The sequence below is a fragment of the Motacilla alba genome, chromosome 17 (assembly GCF_015832195.1).
Source record: "Motacilla alba alba isolate MOTALB_02 chromosome 17, Motacilla_alba_V1.0_pri, whole genome shotgun sequence".
NCBI lineage: Eukaryota > Metazoa > Chordata > Aves > Passeriformes > Motacillidae > Motacilla > Motacilla alba.
The window spans coordinates 3,659,283-3,673,883 of NC_052032.1; the positions used below are offsets into that span (position 1 = coordinate 3,659,283).

The following is a 14,601-nucleotide window of genomic DNA, read 5'->3' on the forward strand; positions in this document are numbered from 1 at the left end:
CCCATAAACTCAGGTCTTTGACACTCAGAGTGTTTATATACCATAAACATATTCACAGGCACATGTCTATACCCAAAGCCAATGGAGGCTGCCAAGCTACTGACTGCTCAAGCAAATGAGAATTAGACATCAGAATCCAGCAGCTCTGGAGACACAGCAAGGCAGGAGCTGCCCCACCAAGGCTGCAGGATACATCTCAATCAGACACAAGGCAGCAGTAAATCACTGGGTAAATCCCCCAGCACCACTGGAAAGCAGAGAAACACTGAGCACAAAGAAGTTTCTCAGAGCCACGTGGTTTTAGCTCTAATTATTCTTTTCAATGAATTTTTAAAGATAGCCTTACATACCAATAAGAGCAATTGCTGGTTTCTTTTCCCAAACAGAAATGCAGCGTGCACCCTTTGGGAGTGTTTACTATTTACATGTATGTGTCTAAGTGGTAACCTGTCAATTTTGTTTTCCTCCTGATTTCCACGGCTCCCTAATAAAGAGCAAGGCTTGGGAAGCACGCACGGTTGTTCTGAGACTCAGCTACAGACAACTCCCTCTGCACCCAAGGACTGAAGAGCAAAACCAGCAGCTCTTGATTAAATCCCTACTTAATGAACCCCACTTCTGGTTAAAATACAGCTTGGAAGTAGCAGAAGTAAACCCGACACAAACCAGACACACCATTTGTACTCAGAGGGATGAGGGTGGCTGGAGCTGGCAGAGGATCTTGGACCTGCTGCATGGTCAGGTGGGTGATGGAGGGGTGACATCTGGAGCTCCCCAACACAGAATCATTCAGGTGGAAAAGACCTCTCAGATCATCAAATCCCGCTGTTCCCCCAGCACTGCCAGGGCAACCAGGCCATGTCCCCAGGTGCCACATCCACATACCTTTTCAATCCCTCCAGGAATGGGGACTCCATCACTGCCCTGGGCAGCTGTGCCAGGGCTGGACAACCCTTTACTCTGAAGAAATTTTTCTTTAAATCCCACCTAAACGTGCCCTGGGAGAAGAGGCCAGACCCCACCTGGTTCCACCCTCCTGTCAGGGAGCTGTAGAGAATGAGAAGATTCCCCCTAAGCCTCCTTTTCTCCAGCTCCCTCAGCTGCTCCTCATCAGACTTGTGCTCCAGCCCATTCCCTAGCTCCAGGTATTTTGAAGACTAATTACTTATTTTGATTTTAGTAAGTCTGATTGAGAAATCATCCTCATTATCAGGTTTTTCAGGGGGTTTGTTTATTTGTTTGTTTGAAAAGCAGCAGTGAAAACATTTCAATCCAAAATTCCTGAATTCAGGCTCAGTGTAAAATGGAGATTTTTCTACCTCAGTCTGAAAAAAAACCAAACCTGTGGAAATTAAAGGTTTTAGTTTCCTTCCTCCTTCTTTCCCTCCTTCCTTCCTTTCTTTTCCTCCCTTTCCTTCCTTAGAGGAGGGAGGGAACAACTTCCAGCAAGGAAACTTCTCATATCTCTGAAGCTGAGTGTGTGGCAAGACTCTGAGAGACGTTCACAGACGCCCTCATCACCTTTGCTCCCACTGAAAACACAAACAAGCAAACACCCCAACCTTGATCCCTTTATAGCTTCCCGGAGAAATAAATAATAGAAAAAGGCATTCTACAAATATTTTGAAAGCTAAAATTCTGATTATTTCAAAGCCTTTTCACAATTTTTTTCTCTTCACTTTCAAAGAATCCACACATAGAAAACAGTTTTTCAAAAGTCACCATCATGTACATATCAAAACCACCTTGAAAAGCTCAGAGAGGGCAGGTTGAGGAACAAATCCTTTTAGAAACTACCAAGAACAAACATTTTTTTCTAAGCAAGAGCTGTTTCAAACACCTTCAGCTTGCTGGGAACATCACCTGGATTTGCTTTCCACAACTGCAGTCTCTGGATGGAGGGAAGGGGAGTGATGGGGGAACTTGAGGGGGGTAGAACCCACTACAAACCAGCCTCCTAAAACCTTCCTCGAGGACCTCAGACCCTACTAAATCACCCCCACACCCAGTTTGAAGCATCCCTTCAGCTGCAGTCCCCAGAGCAGGTTCCAGCACAGACACTCTGAAGACACCTGGAGGGACTGTCCACCCTGCTGTCCCCGCTGCCAACCTCCCAGGTGTCCTCCTAGACACAAACTTCAAGCTTCCCACCTAAAGTCTTGCTGAAATCTCCCTTGAATGACAACTCTGCACCAGCACCACCTCCCAGGAAACCCATACCTGTGGCATTCACAATCTCTGAAAAAAATCCCTTCATCCAGGGTTTTTATCCTGGGAAGCTGAGAAGCCTCAGAGAAAAGGAAAACAATTCTTATCTCATTTGCTTCTCCTGTGCTGTGCTCATGTGGAATGTGTTTGGGGATTGTTCACCCACAGGTGATTGTTCCATTGCATTCTGCTGGGAGTTGTTTTCACTCTTGGGCCAATCAGGGCCAAGCTGTGTCAGGACTCTGGAAAGAGTCACGAGTTTCCATTATTAGCTTTTTAGCATTCTGTAAGGATCCTTTCTATATTCTCTAGTATAGTATAGTATTCTTTAATATAATACAGTGTAATAAAGTAATAAATTAGCCTTCTGAGAACATGGAGTCAGATTCATCATTCCTGCCTTTATTGGGGCATTCCCTGCAAATACAATATCCCATACCAGGACATGTCCCTCAAATGCTGTTGGAATTACAAGCCAGCCAATGCCATGGAGCAGCGTGGAGAACACCAGGACACAGCTACAACCCCCTCCCAGCTCCATAAGGTCCAGCAGCCCCTCAGGGGATTGATTTGTTTGGGTTTCTGTGTGTGTGTTTTCCACTCCCCCGTTCCTTCCCCAACGCTGATCAAAGCCGGATGAGTTAAGGCAGCGTCAGAAGTTCATGTCTCTCATGCTGGGGTCTCCTTCAAAGTTCAGTGGAATTGCTTAAGCCCTGACAAAAGAGGCTTGAAGTTTTGACATTTCAAAAATCATTTTCAAGAACACAACAGGATAAAACAGCTCAGAAGAGATATCTAACAAGGGAAAAGAACAAAGCACCCAAAAGGCAGCCAAAAGGGTTTGGCTTTTCCTTTCTCTTTCTTTTCAAGGCAAAAGATCAAAATATAATTTTTTTTTGAAGAACATCTATTTATTCCTCACTGCTCTTTTTTTGTCATCTTTGGTCCATTCACTGTTTCTTGGCCAACAAAACTCCTTTTCATCTAAAATTAGTATTTTGTGTTGGGAAGCAATGGGAGGTCATACTATGGGTTGCTATTAATGTATCCAGCCCTATGCTATCATATAGTTATAATCCAGTTCCAGATAGTTTTTATAAACACTAGAGGAAAGATGATCCCTCTGGCTTCATTCTATAGGTACAAAAAATAACCCTATTTGATTTCTTTAGAGACCTTTTTCTTCCCCTTGTTAAACTTGAAAGAACATTGCCCAAAGAGACAACTCCTCCCCTATCAGCTCTTCCCCTTGATCATCTCTTCCTCTCCTGTCCTGGGCCCAGGACATGAAAACTTCTGCTCCTTAAATTTCTCCCAGAAAATGCCAAAGAACCCGACAGACTTGGGATGCCCAGGACACACATGTACTGACTTAAGCAAGGAAATGGGTCTTGGGGCAGGACTGCACCCACAGACTAACACAGTGCTCAGCTTCACCATCTTTCTCCAGCCCAGCACAAAACCAGGTGATCTGGGAATAATTTAAATAGTTTTAAGTCAAACTCTAAGTTCTATAGTCTAGTTTAAATCCAGGGACAGCATTATACCAGGTTAAAATCCAAGACAACCCTCTTTACTCTTTTTTTTTTTTTTTTTAACTGTTTGTCTCTTTGAACAATGTGAAGTTCTTAAACAGAAAGTTACAGTAGAAAGATTAGAAAACAGCACAATCCTATAGACACATCTTTCATTCAGTCCTCCCTCAGCTGAAGCACTCACAGGTTGTATCTCACAGTGCTTGACTCCAGGGTGTATTTTCAGCACATGAACTGCACCCATGGGCTCTCACCTGCCCAACCCAATGATGATCAAACCTGGAGACCTCCATCCCCTTGAAACACCATTAACCCTGCCAAAGCTTTTCCACCCTGGCAAAGCAGACGTCAATTAGCAGTTCATGTCTGTGTGCAATTACAGCTCAAAGTGGCACCACCTGTCCTGTGGGAGGAGCAGGATTACAATTTAAGTGTTAAACTGCACTACCTTGATCATTCTGACACACTCTTTCTTTGGGTTTTCTTGTCAGTCAGCCTTGATTTCTCCAGGGCTGAGCTCCTGACAAACAACAAATTTATTTATAAGGCAGGCGATGGCTCAGCCAACTTCTCCTCAACTTAAGCAAGAAGGAATCTGCCCACCCTGCCTTGTGGTCAAGCTCATGCTGCCATGAGATCTCCCATGGCAGCTTTAGACACGGTAATTGTGGAGGTGGTGGTAAGAGCACATCTCTGTCCTCAGAAGTCATCTGGGCCAGCAGTGGCTGAGACAGAAATGAGACTCCTGAAAAAAAAAAAAACAAAAAACAAACAAAAACTTCTCCTTAATGCTCTGCATCTTCTAACTCCCACGCTGCAGCCCAGGGCTCTCTAACAGTGATGCTCTCCAGATATCAGAAAAGGGTTCAGGGAAATCCAACCTAAATCTAATCACATCACAAAGCACAGAGGAGCTGTGATAAGCTTGTGGTATGAATGCAAAATTCAATGTTTGCATCTCCATCTATGGGAGGGAGAGCAGGCTAGCTGGTCAAAGATGTGCCATCCCTCCCAAATAAAGGGTAAATGGTGTTGGTAAAGCTCAGCAGGTGCCAGGAGATGCCGCCTCCCCACAGAGGTGGGCACCTCCTGCCTCTCTCAGGATGCAACACGTCCCAGCTCTGCAGCAGCTCCTGCTGACACCATCCAAATGCCAACGCCAATCCAATTCCAATCCCGCTGGCTTTGCTCCAGTGAATCCTGCAGAGGAGGAGGAAGAACATTTGGCTTCCTTTGCAAAGGGAGCTGCCCCAGGAGCTGGGAATGCCTCTGGCAGGCACAGGGCTGGGGAGCTGGGCAGCAGCTGAGCAGGTTCACGAGCCTGTCAAAGCCACGATAAAAACATGATGTACTTCAGCCTCCAGAACCTTATTAGTTCTTCATGCAAAGAGCGTTCGCGCTGTAAAACCGTCTTGGAATCCCTTTGATCCACGCTGATACAGTTCATAAATTGATGTTAATATTTAGAGTTCATGTCTGGTAACACTGCAGCCATTTGCTCACATTTTCTTGCCAGGCAAGCAGACACGGGAGCGGGAGTGAGCTGTAACACAGGCACGGAGGTGACCCTGGTGATTACGAGCTGCTGAAATAAAATGCAATTTGTAAAGCTGCCCCCAAACACAGCCACCTTACAGGAAACACACAGGGCCTGGAGCAGCCAGACGTGACACTGAGTCTGCAAGAAAGTGTTGCTTCTGTCAGAGCCCTGACCCAGGTCTGCATAGAGCAAAAACCCTGGGAGGAGAAAACAGCACAAGAAAAAAATTATTTTAAACCAATTCCTTCTGCTGATTTCATAGGGGACTTATGGATCTGGGAACAGCTGGTGAACAAGGGAGACCCCAATTTCAGAATCTTTCTGAAAGCCTGAAAAGATCACAGCATCACAGAATGCTTTGGGTTGGAAGGGACCTTAAAGATCATCTTGTTCCACCCCTCTCCCACAGGCAGGGACACCCTCCACTGGATCAGACAGCTCAGAGCTCCACCTAGTCTGACCTGAGATAGCTTCGAGACCAGATCTCTTTCTCCATCCTTCTGGTACAAACGTGAGGAGCTTCACCTGTAAATCAGAGTGTCTCCAGCTTCTCCTTGCTGCCAAAGGGGATGGGGACACAGCCAGCCCCCCACTCCCATGGCTCATCTCTGTGTGGCCACAGGTGCAGCACATCCTGAGTGCCCTGAGGGCACGAAGCAACGCTTGGTCACCTCCAAGAGCTGCAGAAGATTGAGCAGGTAGTGTCAAAAACAAACAGTTTAAACCAACACATTTAATTAAAACCAAAATGAGAAGTTGTTGTGAGTCCCAACAATTGCAGTCTGCAGAGCAGTCTTCAGGGAAAATTAACACAGGCTGCTAATAGCAGCATCCAATTCACCAGCATCTTGGAGGAAACAGTGGTGGGGGAAGGTAGGAAATAATCTGCAGATGAAACAATTACTGATCAGCTGCGTGGCAAGGACAGCACGGCATTGTTCAGGCAGGCAGACGCAGATGCACGGAGATTAAAAGAATAAACAAAAAGAAGCTCCCTCCACCTCTGCCATCTTCTCAGATGCTCCAACCCAAAACACAGTCTCGAGTAGAAATTCCACTTCTGCTGGCCTCTTGGCTTTACAAGGGGGGACCTGGGTTTGTTCTCAGGGCAGCATTCATCCAGGGAGAGTTCATCCAAACTTGCAGGAGGGACAGAGCCAACACACGGGCAGCTCGTCAGGGTGGGGACACTGCCCACACCGAGCTCTGATCCCACAGAGGATCCCTGCCTGCCCACACCGAGCTCTGATCCCACAGCAGGATCCCTGCCTGCCCACACCGAGCTCTGATCCCACAGCAGGATCCCTGCCTGCCCACACCGAGCTCTGTGCACCACTCTACACCCATCCCACAGCCCAGTGAGGTGCAGAGGGATCACGAAAACTTCCCTGGCACACATCTCAGAAGAGGAGGGAAGAAGCTGAAAATGCCCTGAAATGTCTTTGACAAAAACCTGCTTTATGCCCTCTGCTTTATTTCCACTTATAAAACAAAGCCCTACAAGCCCCTCGCTAAAGGCAGCTCTTGCTTCCCTCTGCACCACTGGAGGATCTCACCCACCTCTCCCACTGAAGTACAAACATCCACCCACACCGTATATAACCTCTCACAGGCTGTAAAAATGGGAAGCTTTAATTGATACTATATTTCATACTGTTGTGCAGCAAGGACGTACTCCAGGCTGAGCCCTCCAGAGTATCTTTCTCCACCCTGCCTTCCCTGCAAGCCATTCCCATTGCTCCAGCTCTACTTTTTTGAATTATTACTTACAAGAAAAAAACAAAACCAAAAAACAACTATTGAATGTAGAGCTGAGTGGCTCCCATATTCATAAGAGGTTTTATTACTCAGATGGAGGGACTCTCTTTCCTTTCTTCCCCCCTTTGACATAGCTAAAGGGTCCTCTAAATAATGCCTTGCATTTCCATATCCTCATAAAAGCCACTACGGTTCTTTCCATAAATCTGAGCCACCTCTGAAATCAGAACAATTCCTCCTGCTCAGCACGGGCAGGGACTGCCTCGATTCACAAACCCTGGAGCAGCAGAAGGGAGGAGAGGATGCTCCAAGCACTGCGTTCGAATAGAGAGGATTTAGAGGCACCAACTCGTTTCTGCTCCATGAAGTGAAGGCACAGCAGCTGTGCAAACCAGGCAATAGCTGCTCAGTGGGGAGCGAGGCAGGGGCGCCCCATCAAATGAACAAAAGGAAGAAAACAAACCGAGGGGAGAAATAAGGGCAATAGAGACAGGCTGGTTATTATAGAACTGCTGCCTGGAATATATCCTCCCAGCTTGGCTGCCAGTTGGCTTCTGGTCCCAGTCCTTCCCCTCCCCTTTCCCACCCTGCCACTCCAGCAGGCTCTGGAGCTGCTTTCTCTAACGCCATTCTTGCTGCAGCAGGCAAAGCTGCTCTCCTCCGAAGCTGGAGACATTTGGGGAGGCTTCCCCCCTCTTTCTGTTCTTGGCTCTGGCTGCTGGCACACCAGAACTGGCTGGCATCTATTTAAAGTTTCCTTCAAAGCCGAGTTCTCATCGTCTCGGAGAGAGATTTCTTTCAGCCTCTGCCTTTGTTTGGCTTCTCCTGCAGAGGTGCCGGTAGCAGCTCCGCTTTCAGATTTTCCTTGGCTCCTGGTGCCTATTGAAATTCCACATTTCAAAAGGGAAGGAGAGGGCACCACTCCCTCATATGGGAGCATCTCCCATGAGTGCACCATGGCTGCCTTCTCGCAGAACCTGCCTTATCCTCCTGTGCAGCACCAAAGGGAACAGCTTCGGGACCCAGACGATTTCAGCGCACGGCGACACCCGCGAGACACGGCGCCACCGTCGGGTGCCACGCCAGAAGCTGCTTCAAGACTGATCAAAGCTCCCAGACTCTGCCAGGCCAAACACGTCAGCTCTGTTGTCACCTCGATGCCACAGGGATGATGATGCCAACCCCCTTCAGCACCCTGTAAAAAGCAGATTTAATCCCCCGCGGGAGATCTCCAGGGAGGAGCAGGTCCCCTCTTCTCCATCAGCATCAAACTGCAGGTGCTGAGTCTTGGCAAACACATCCAGCCACATTTTCCTGGGTATCATTGAAATTTCCCAACCCAGCTCAGTTCTGCGATGTCTTTAAATGCTTTGTAATATTTTGCTGCCAGTTGGGTGGTGCCTTGGGATTTGTTGTTATTCAAAAAGAAGGGACAACTTCAAGATACTTTTCTCTTCCCAAGCAAGAGACTGTCATCACATAAAATGCTGAGATTTCAGGGAAAGTGATAGCCACTGCAAAATGTCTTGGCTGCTTCTATGTGAAGAATTTGACTGTTTCTCATAAAAAATATTTAAAAAGTTTTCGCAGTTTGTAATTATATTTTACAGTTTCATTACAAAGCTCATTTTAATTCTTCTCCAAACCGTTGTTACCAGTCCTCTTGCCACTTTCTCTTCAGAAAAGTCATTAAGTCGGGACTGGAGATCATCCCATTTCCCCCAGTTTCAAGGATATTAATCTGCTTTATTGGTATTTCATTGTCATTTTCATTTGAGTGTTCCCTGCATTTGCATAATTTGCATTGCCACCCCTTTCCTGGTGACAAGCACAGGTTCAGCTTTCCACTTTCATTCTACGGAGTCTCATTACATTTTGTTTATTTTCCTTTTCAGGATACACTGTCTTTCCTGAGCCAGAGCCACAAGCTGGGAGCAGGATGCTGAGGTCCTGTCTGCATCCCTGCCTTCCTGGCTGACCTTCAGCAAGTACCAGAACCAGTGTGAACTCCCAGTCCAAGTGCTGAACTGGCCAGTGCCCATCCCAAGGGGACACAAGTTACCACTGGCGCAACCTCATGCCCCAAATGCAGGAGTTTCTGTTCTCCAGATACTTGGAACCATCTGTGAAGATTTCAAATATTCATGTGTGGCTTGGACAATCATTAAAACCTTTTAGAAACTTGTAGACAAGTCCCTTGTTTCAAATCCTTAAATCACGGAATGATTTGGCTTGGAAGGGACTTCAAGCATCCTCTTGTTCCAACCCCCTGTCATGGGCAGGAACACTTTCCACCAGACCAGGTTGCTCAGAGCTCCATCCAAACTGGCCTTGAACACTTCCAGGGGTGGGGCATCTGCACCTTGATGTCATCTTCATGTCTCCACTCCACTGAACTCATGTGCAGTTCCTCCAGTGTGTGAACACAAAGTAGATGTTCTCCTCCTCTTTCCTACAAGGGCCAAGCTGTGACCTCTGGGCTATCCCAGCTACCCAGAGACCACACTTAGCAGGGCTAATCCCACTTCAAACATACTGGTGACTGCCATTCTGCCATGGGGTGATGATTTCAACCCCTCTCCACTGGTCCCTGCAGCTCTCATGCCACTGTGTGTCTTTAGCCATCTCTCCCTCCCCAAAATATTTATCCCCCAAGAGCTGCCCTCCCCTCCAGAGCTCCCAAAGCAGGGGCTGTCCCAGAGCTGACTGCACCAGGACACCCCAGCAGCTGGTGATGCACTGGCTGCATGCAGCACATTTCTGGCAGAGAGAAAGTGCCCCCTCTGCATGCCCCAAGCAGTGAGACGAGTGCAGGAGCTGAGGAATTGGAACCGACTGAATAATGGGTCCTGTCTGCTGGAAGAAAATGAAATTTGCCCTCATGTTACTGAAAACTTGCACTCAACGCTCACTGCACATTATAAAGAAAAGGTCAGTGAAACACAACAAATGCAAGGAGCCCAGTTGGAGAAAGCAATAAATAGTGACAGCAGCACTCGTCTAATTTATCAAAGCATCTCTGCCTTTGCTCAAACCACAGCAATTCCCCTCCATGCTGCTGCAAGGGCTGGGATGAGCAGCTCTGCTGCTGCAGGACAAGCAGCTCTGCTGCTGCCTGTCTGTGCAGCTCCCAGAGCTCCTCAGCGAGTTTGGTGGAGAACAGAAATATCCATCAGACACAATTAGCACCAATGATAACAACGATAATATTAATTGACAAGACTGAGATTTTGGCCTCAGGCTTGCAGATGTGCCTGTGAAAAGGGAGATCCCTGCAGTCAAACACAGCTGGGGAATTCCTAATGAGAGGAATCTCCATGTCCCAAACACATCCAGAGGGGCAGCAGGAGGGTGTGGCAGCAGCTCTCTGGCCACAGAGAGCAGCACAACTTTCCCAGTCCTGGGGAAGGCTGTGAGAAGATCAGAGAAAAGAATGAGAAACAATTCTTATCCTAACCTGCTGCACCTGGTGCTGTGAACATGTGGAATGTGTTATGGAGATTTGTTTACCAAAGGGTGGTTTCTTAATTGGCCAATGGTGATGGTGTTTGGATGGACTGACCTATCTGGTCTGACTGTATCAGACTGTCTGTTAGGGAGATGTATTGTATTTGTGGGGTGCCCTGATGAAGGAAGGAATGATGAATCTGACTCCATGCTTTCAGAAGGCTAATTTATTTCTTTATAATACTACATTATATTAAAGAATACTATACTATACTAAAGAATACAGAAAGGATACAGACAGAATGTTAAAAAGCTAATAATGGAAACTTGTGACTCTCTCCAGAGTCCCGACACAGCTTGGCCCTGATTGGCCCAAGAGTGAAAACAACTCCCAGCAGAATGCAATGAAACAATCACCTGTGGGTAAACAATCCCCAAACACATTCCACACGAGCACAGCACAGGAGAAGCAAATGAGATAAGAATTGTTTTCCTTGTTTTCCTTTTTCCAGAGCCTTCTCAGCTTCCCAGGATAAAAACCCTGGGCAAAGGGATTTTTCAGAGAATGTGAATGCCACAGCGATGGGTTTCTTGATTAGTATAATAAAGCGGTGGATCAGCCTTCTGGAATCATGGAGTCAATGTTAATTATTACCGCAGCGGGGATGCCATGCCACGATAGGAGGGTCTTACCATCAGCGATGAAGTGCTCGGGGACGTGGAGCGTCACCTTGACGGTCAGCGGGCAGGAGAGCTGCGAGCCGCAGACCACGGCCAGCACGCAGGAGCTGACCGCGATCAGCGTCAGCGCCGTCTTGTTCACAGGGCTCTTCGTGGAACCTGCAAGGCACACACAGCGGTGGGTGGGGGGCCAAAAGGGAAAGCTGTACCCGGGGCTTTGTCAGCAGAGGCAGGGGAGAACCAGCACGGGGAAGGCAGGCATGGAAAACTAGAAAACAAGGATGGGAGCTCAGCGGGAGTCTGCACACCCCAGGGCTCCCGTGGCACGGGGCTTCATTTGGCTAGAGGAGGGAACCTCTCAAAAAAACCTGCTCAAAGCCCTGTACAGACCCTCTCCCCGGGAATTTTCCTCCCTGGAATCACTCATCACACCAGCCGTGCTCCCCTGCTGGAACCACCATCACTTCTTGTCAACACTGCTTGGCTTGGCAACCCACTGTGAAACCCTCGTGGGGCAGGACAGCGTTAGGATGGCTGAATCACCAGCAGCTGGTGGGAGAGAATCCCCAAGATTCATAGGGAATGTGGGGAAGCTGTGCAACACAGAGAGACCCCAGAACATTCAGCTGCTCTTATTGGATGCAGACTGGGAATGTCAGGTGTCCAAATGAGACCCCTTCTACTGATGGAGATGACCAAGAACTGCCCCAGACCAACAACAGGTCTCCACTGCCCAAGCAAGGAGTACTTGAAGCCTGCATCCTTGAGGCACCTCTGATCCCCCTGGACCTGGGGGGTGCCCCACTGCTGCTCTGACTGCACTGCATCCCCCACAGCCCCCTCATCCAGCACCTTGTGCCAGCACCCCGCTCTGCTCCAAGATAACAACAGACACCTCACAAGGCTCCTTCTCCAGGGCTTGGGATGCACCACTTGGAGAGCGTGCCCATAGCAAGCAGAGGGCACAGCCCAGCAATGAACCCAGAGACTGCACAGCCCTTTCTGGTGCAAGCTGACATGACCCAGCTGCTGGCAGAGGTGACCACAGCCCAGCTCAGGATTCAGGTGAGGACACCTCTTGATTTTTGGAAGCAGCCTCTCCCCACTTGCACCCCAGCCCTTGTCACCTCATCAGCAAAGTGAGATTTAAAAAGCATCAGTTTCAAAACTGAATTGGAAATGGATCCAAGTCACCACTTGCACACCCTGTGATTTGCCTAAAGCTGCTGCTGGAGCTGCTGGGGCCAGGCCAGGGACCTCATCCTCAGCACAACCTCTGCTTCCCAGGCAGGACACCAAGCCCCACCACAGCATCCCCAGGCTGGAGCCTGCACAGGGGATGATCCAACCAGGATTTGTAGGACAGGAGAAGTGGCTGATCTGCTGGAAAATACCCTTATCACTGAGACCAACGGGAGCAAGTAAATTGATTATTTATGAAGCATCTTTCCTTATGCATGGATCATCTAAACAGCCATCCCACTTCTGTTTCACAGCTTTACTGCCAATTCCCTGTGCCCCTCACCTTGCAATCCTCTTTTTTTCTTTTCCAATCTTTATTCATATCATCAGCATAAGTTAGCACTTCCATGGGAGGCAAAATCCTCCTCTTGCTGGGCATACTGTGCCTGCCACAACCCCTGCTTGGCTTGAAGTTATGACATAAATGCAAAAAGAAAAAAAAAAAAAAAAAGGGTGTGGGGAAAAGGAAAAAAAAAAGACAGGGAAAAAAAGCCCCCATGAAGATAAGTGGACGAAATCAAATATACAATGGACCAGACAACGCTGGATTTCACCCTTCTAAATCACCTTTCAATCCAGGGTCTTAAAGTGCTTTGCAAACATTAAATCATAAATCCCTTACGAGTGAGACAAGTATTATCCCCTTTTCACAAAGAGCCCAAATCCCAGGTATGATGGCAGCTTTCACCAAACTGCAGCCAGAGTGGAGCTGGAGGAATTAGGATTTCACATCCCCATCGGTCCATGTGGCTTCCTCTCTCCCCGTGACTCACCAGAGAGCAGCACAGGGGCTTGAAACAGCAGAAATCCTTTTACAGTTCCACGAGTTTGAGCTTGGCTGCTCAAGGAAAGGGACAATTGCTCCAAGTCTCCTGTAACTCCCTTCCTTCCTGCACTCTCTTATTTCCATCACTGCTAATCACTGACCTCTAGAAGTGCTTGATGTTTGGTTTTGACCAACTGAACCAAAACAAGGGGACTTCTGCTCGAGCAGAGATTGGGTTTCCAGCTCAGCTCTTTATTGTTCACGACCAGTTAGCTGCCAGGTTTCAAGGGAGACTGCTGGAAAAGCATTTAAAGAGAGGGACTGGGCTTTTGTTTTCCATCTCTTTCCCTGCTCTGCAGACCACTGATGCTCCAGCATTGCTGTGCTGCATTTAAACACCTATCTGGAGATAATCAGCTTCACTCCAAGCCTTTAAAACCACAGGCAAATGCATTTTCAGCAAGGCCCTGCTAACCAAACCCACCTCAGCAGGCTCTCCAGAGCTTCACCCTGGTCCAGAGGTGAGACAAACGGATCCCTTCCTTCTTCAGCCCAGGGAGGGGATCCAAACCCAGCTCAGTAGCTCAGGCAGCCCCAAATAAACCCAATGCCACAAATCAGAGGTTGACCTGGCTAAGCCTGGGCTTTCCCTCCTCTCCCTTGTCATCTCCAGGCTTTCAGGGAAGTGTTTGAAGAGCAGATTTGAAACTCCAGGTGCACCAAACAATTTGGTATCAATGTCCTTTACCAAGAGGAGGAAGCTGGGTGGGGAATACAAGACCTTTATGGATGGTTGAGATCCCCAGCACCCAACAGATCTCCTGGTTTGGGTCTTGTGGGGTCCAAAAATCCCAGGAGGAAGATGGTAACCAGGCCTGGCTGAGACCAAACCCAGTCCCCAGATCTGTCTCCCCTAATAAATGCTTCATACATTAAGATGATCTCTCTATATTTTTTTAATCAAAGATGTTTCTGTAGTGTTCTGAGAGGTTGCAACAAAATGAATGAATTTCTGTGTGCTCACTCAGGCAGTTTTGAAGGGAAAAACCTGGACCATGGGGATTCCAGGGAGTCTGCACCCAAGCAGTGGGCAGGGCACAGCACCAGGATGAAACATAGGAAAAAATTACTTCTACCCAGAGAGAAGCAACTTCTCCCCACAGCCCACAAAATCCAAGGAGTGAGAAACAGAAAGGAAAGGAAAGGAAAGGCAAAGTGCTCCATTTCAGGGCAGAATCACACCTGACATGCTCTCTGCTGGTGAACCAAGGGTGGCTTAATTAGACTGGAAAACAAGTGAAGGGTCCAGCACTGTGGTCAGAAGGACTCTGGCCACCACTACCTTCCCCACCCAGGAATTTTTTGTCTCCCCTCAAACCCCAGTGCAAATTATCCTGGTGAGGCTGCGAGTCCCTGCTCAGAAA

At 48.0% G+C, this 14,601-nt stretch overlaps 1 protein-coding gene across 1 annotated transcript in view; it reads right to left on the minus strand.

The window, feature by feature from the left end:
* Positions 1-14,601, minus strand: part of ASTN2 (astrotactin 2) — a 323,686-nt gene that overhangs the window by 192,184 nt on the left and 116,901 nt on the right. Inside the window, exon 6 of the mRNA XM_038156713.1 lies at positions 11,182-11,328. Within this exon, the coding sequence (XP_038012641.1) occupies positions 11,182-11,328 (147 nt within the window). The remainder of the gene's footprint in view (positions 1-11,181; positions 11,329-14,601) is intronic.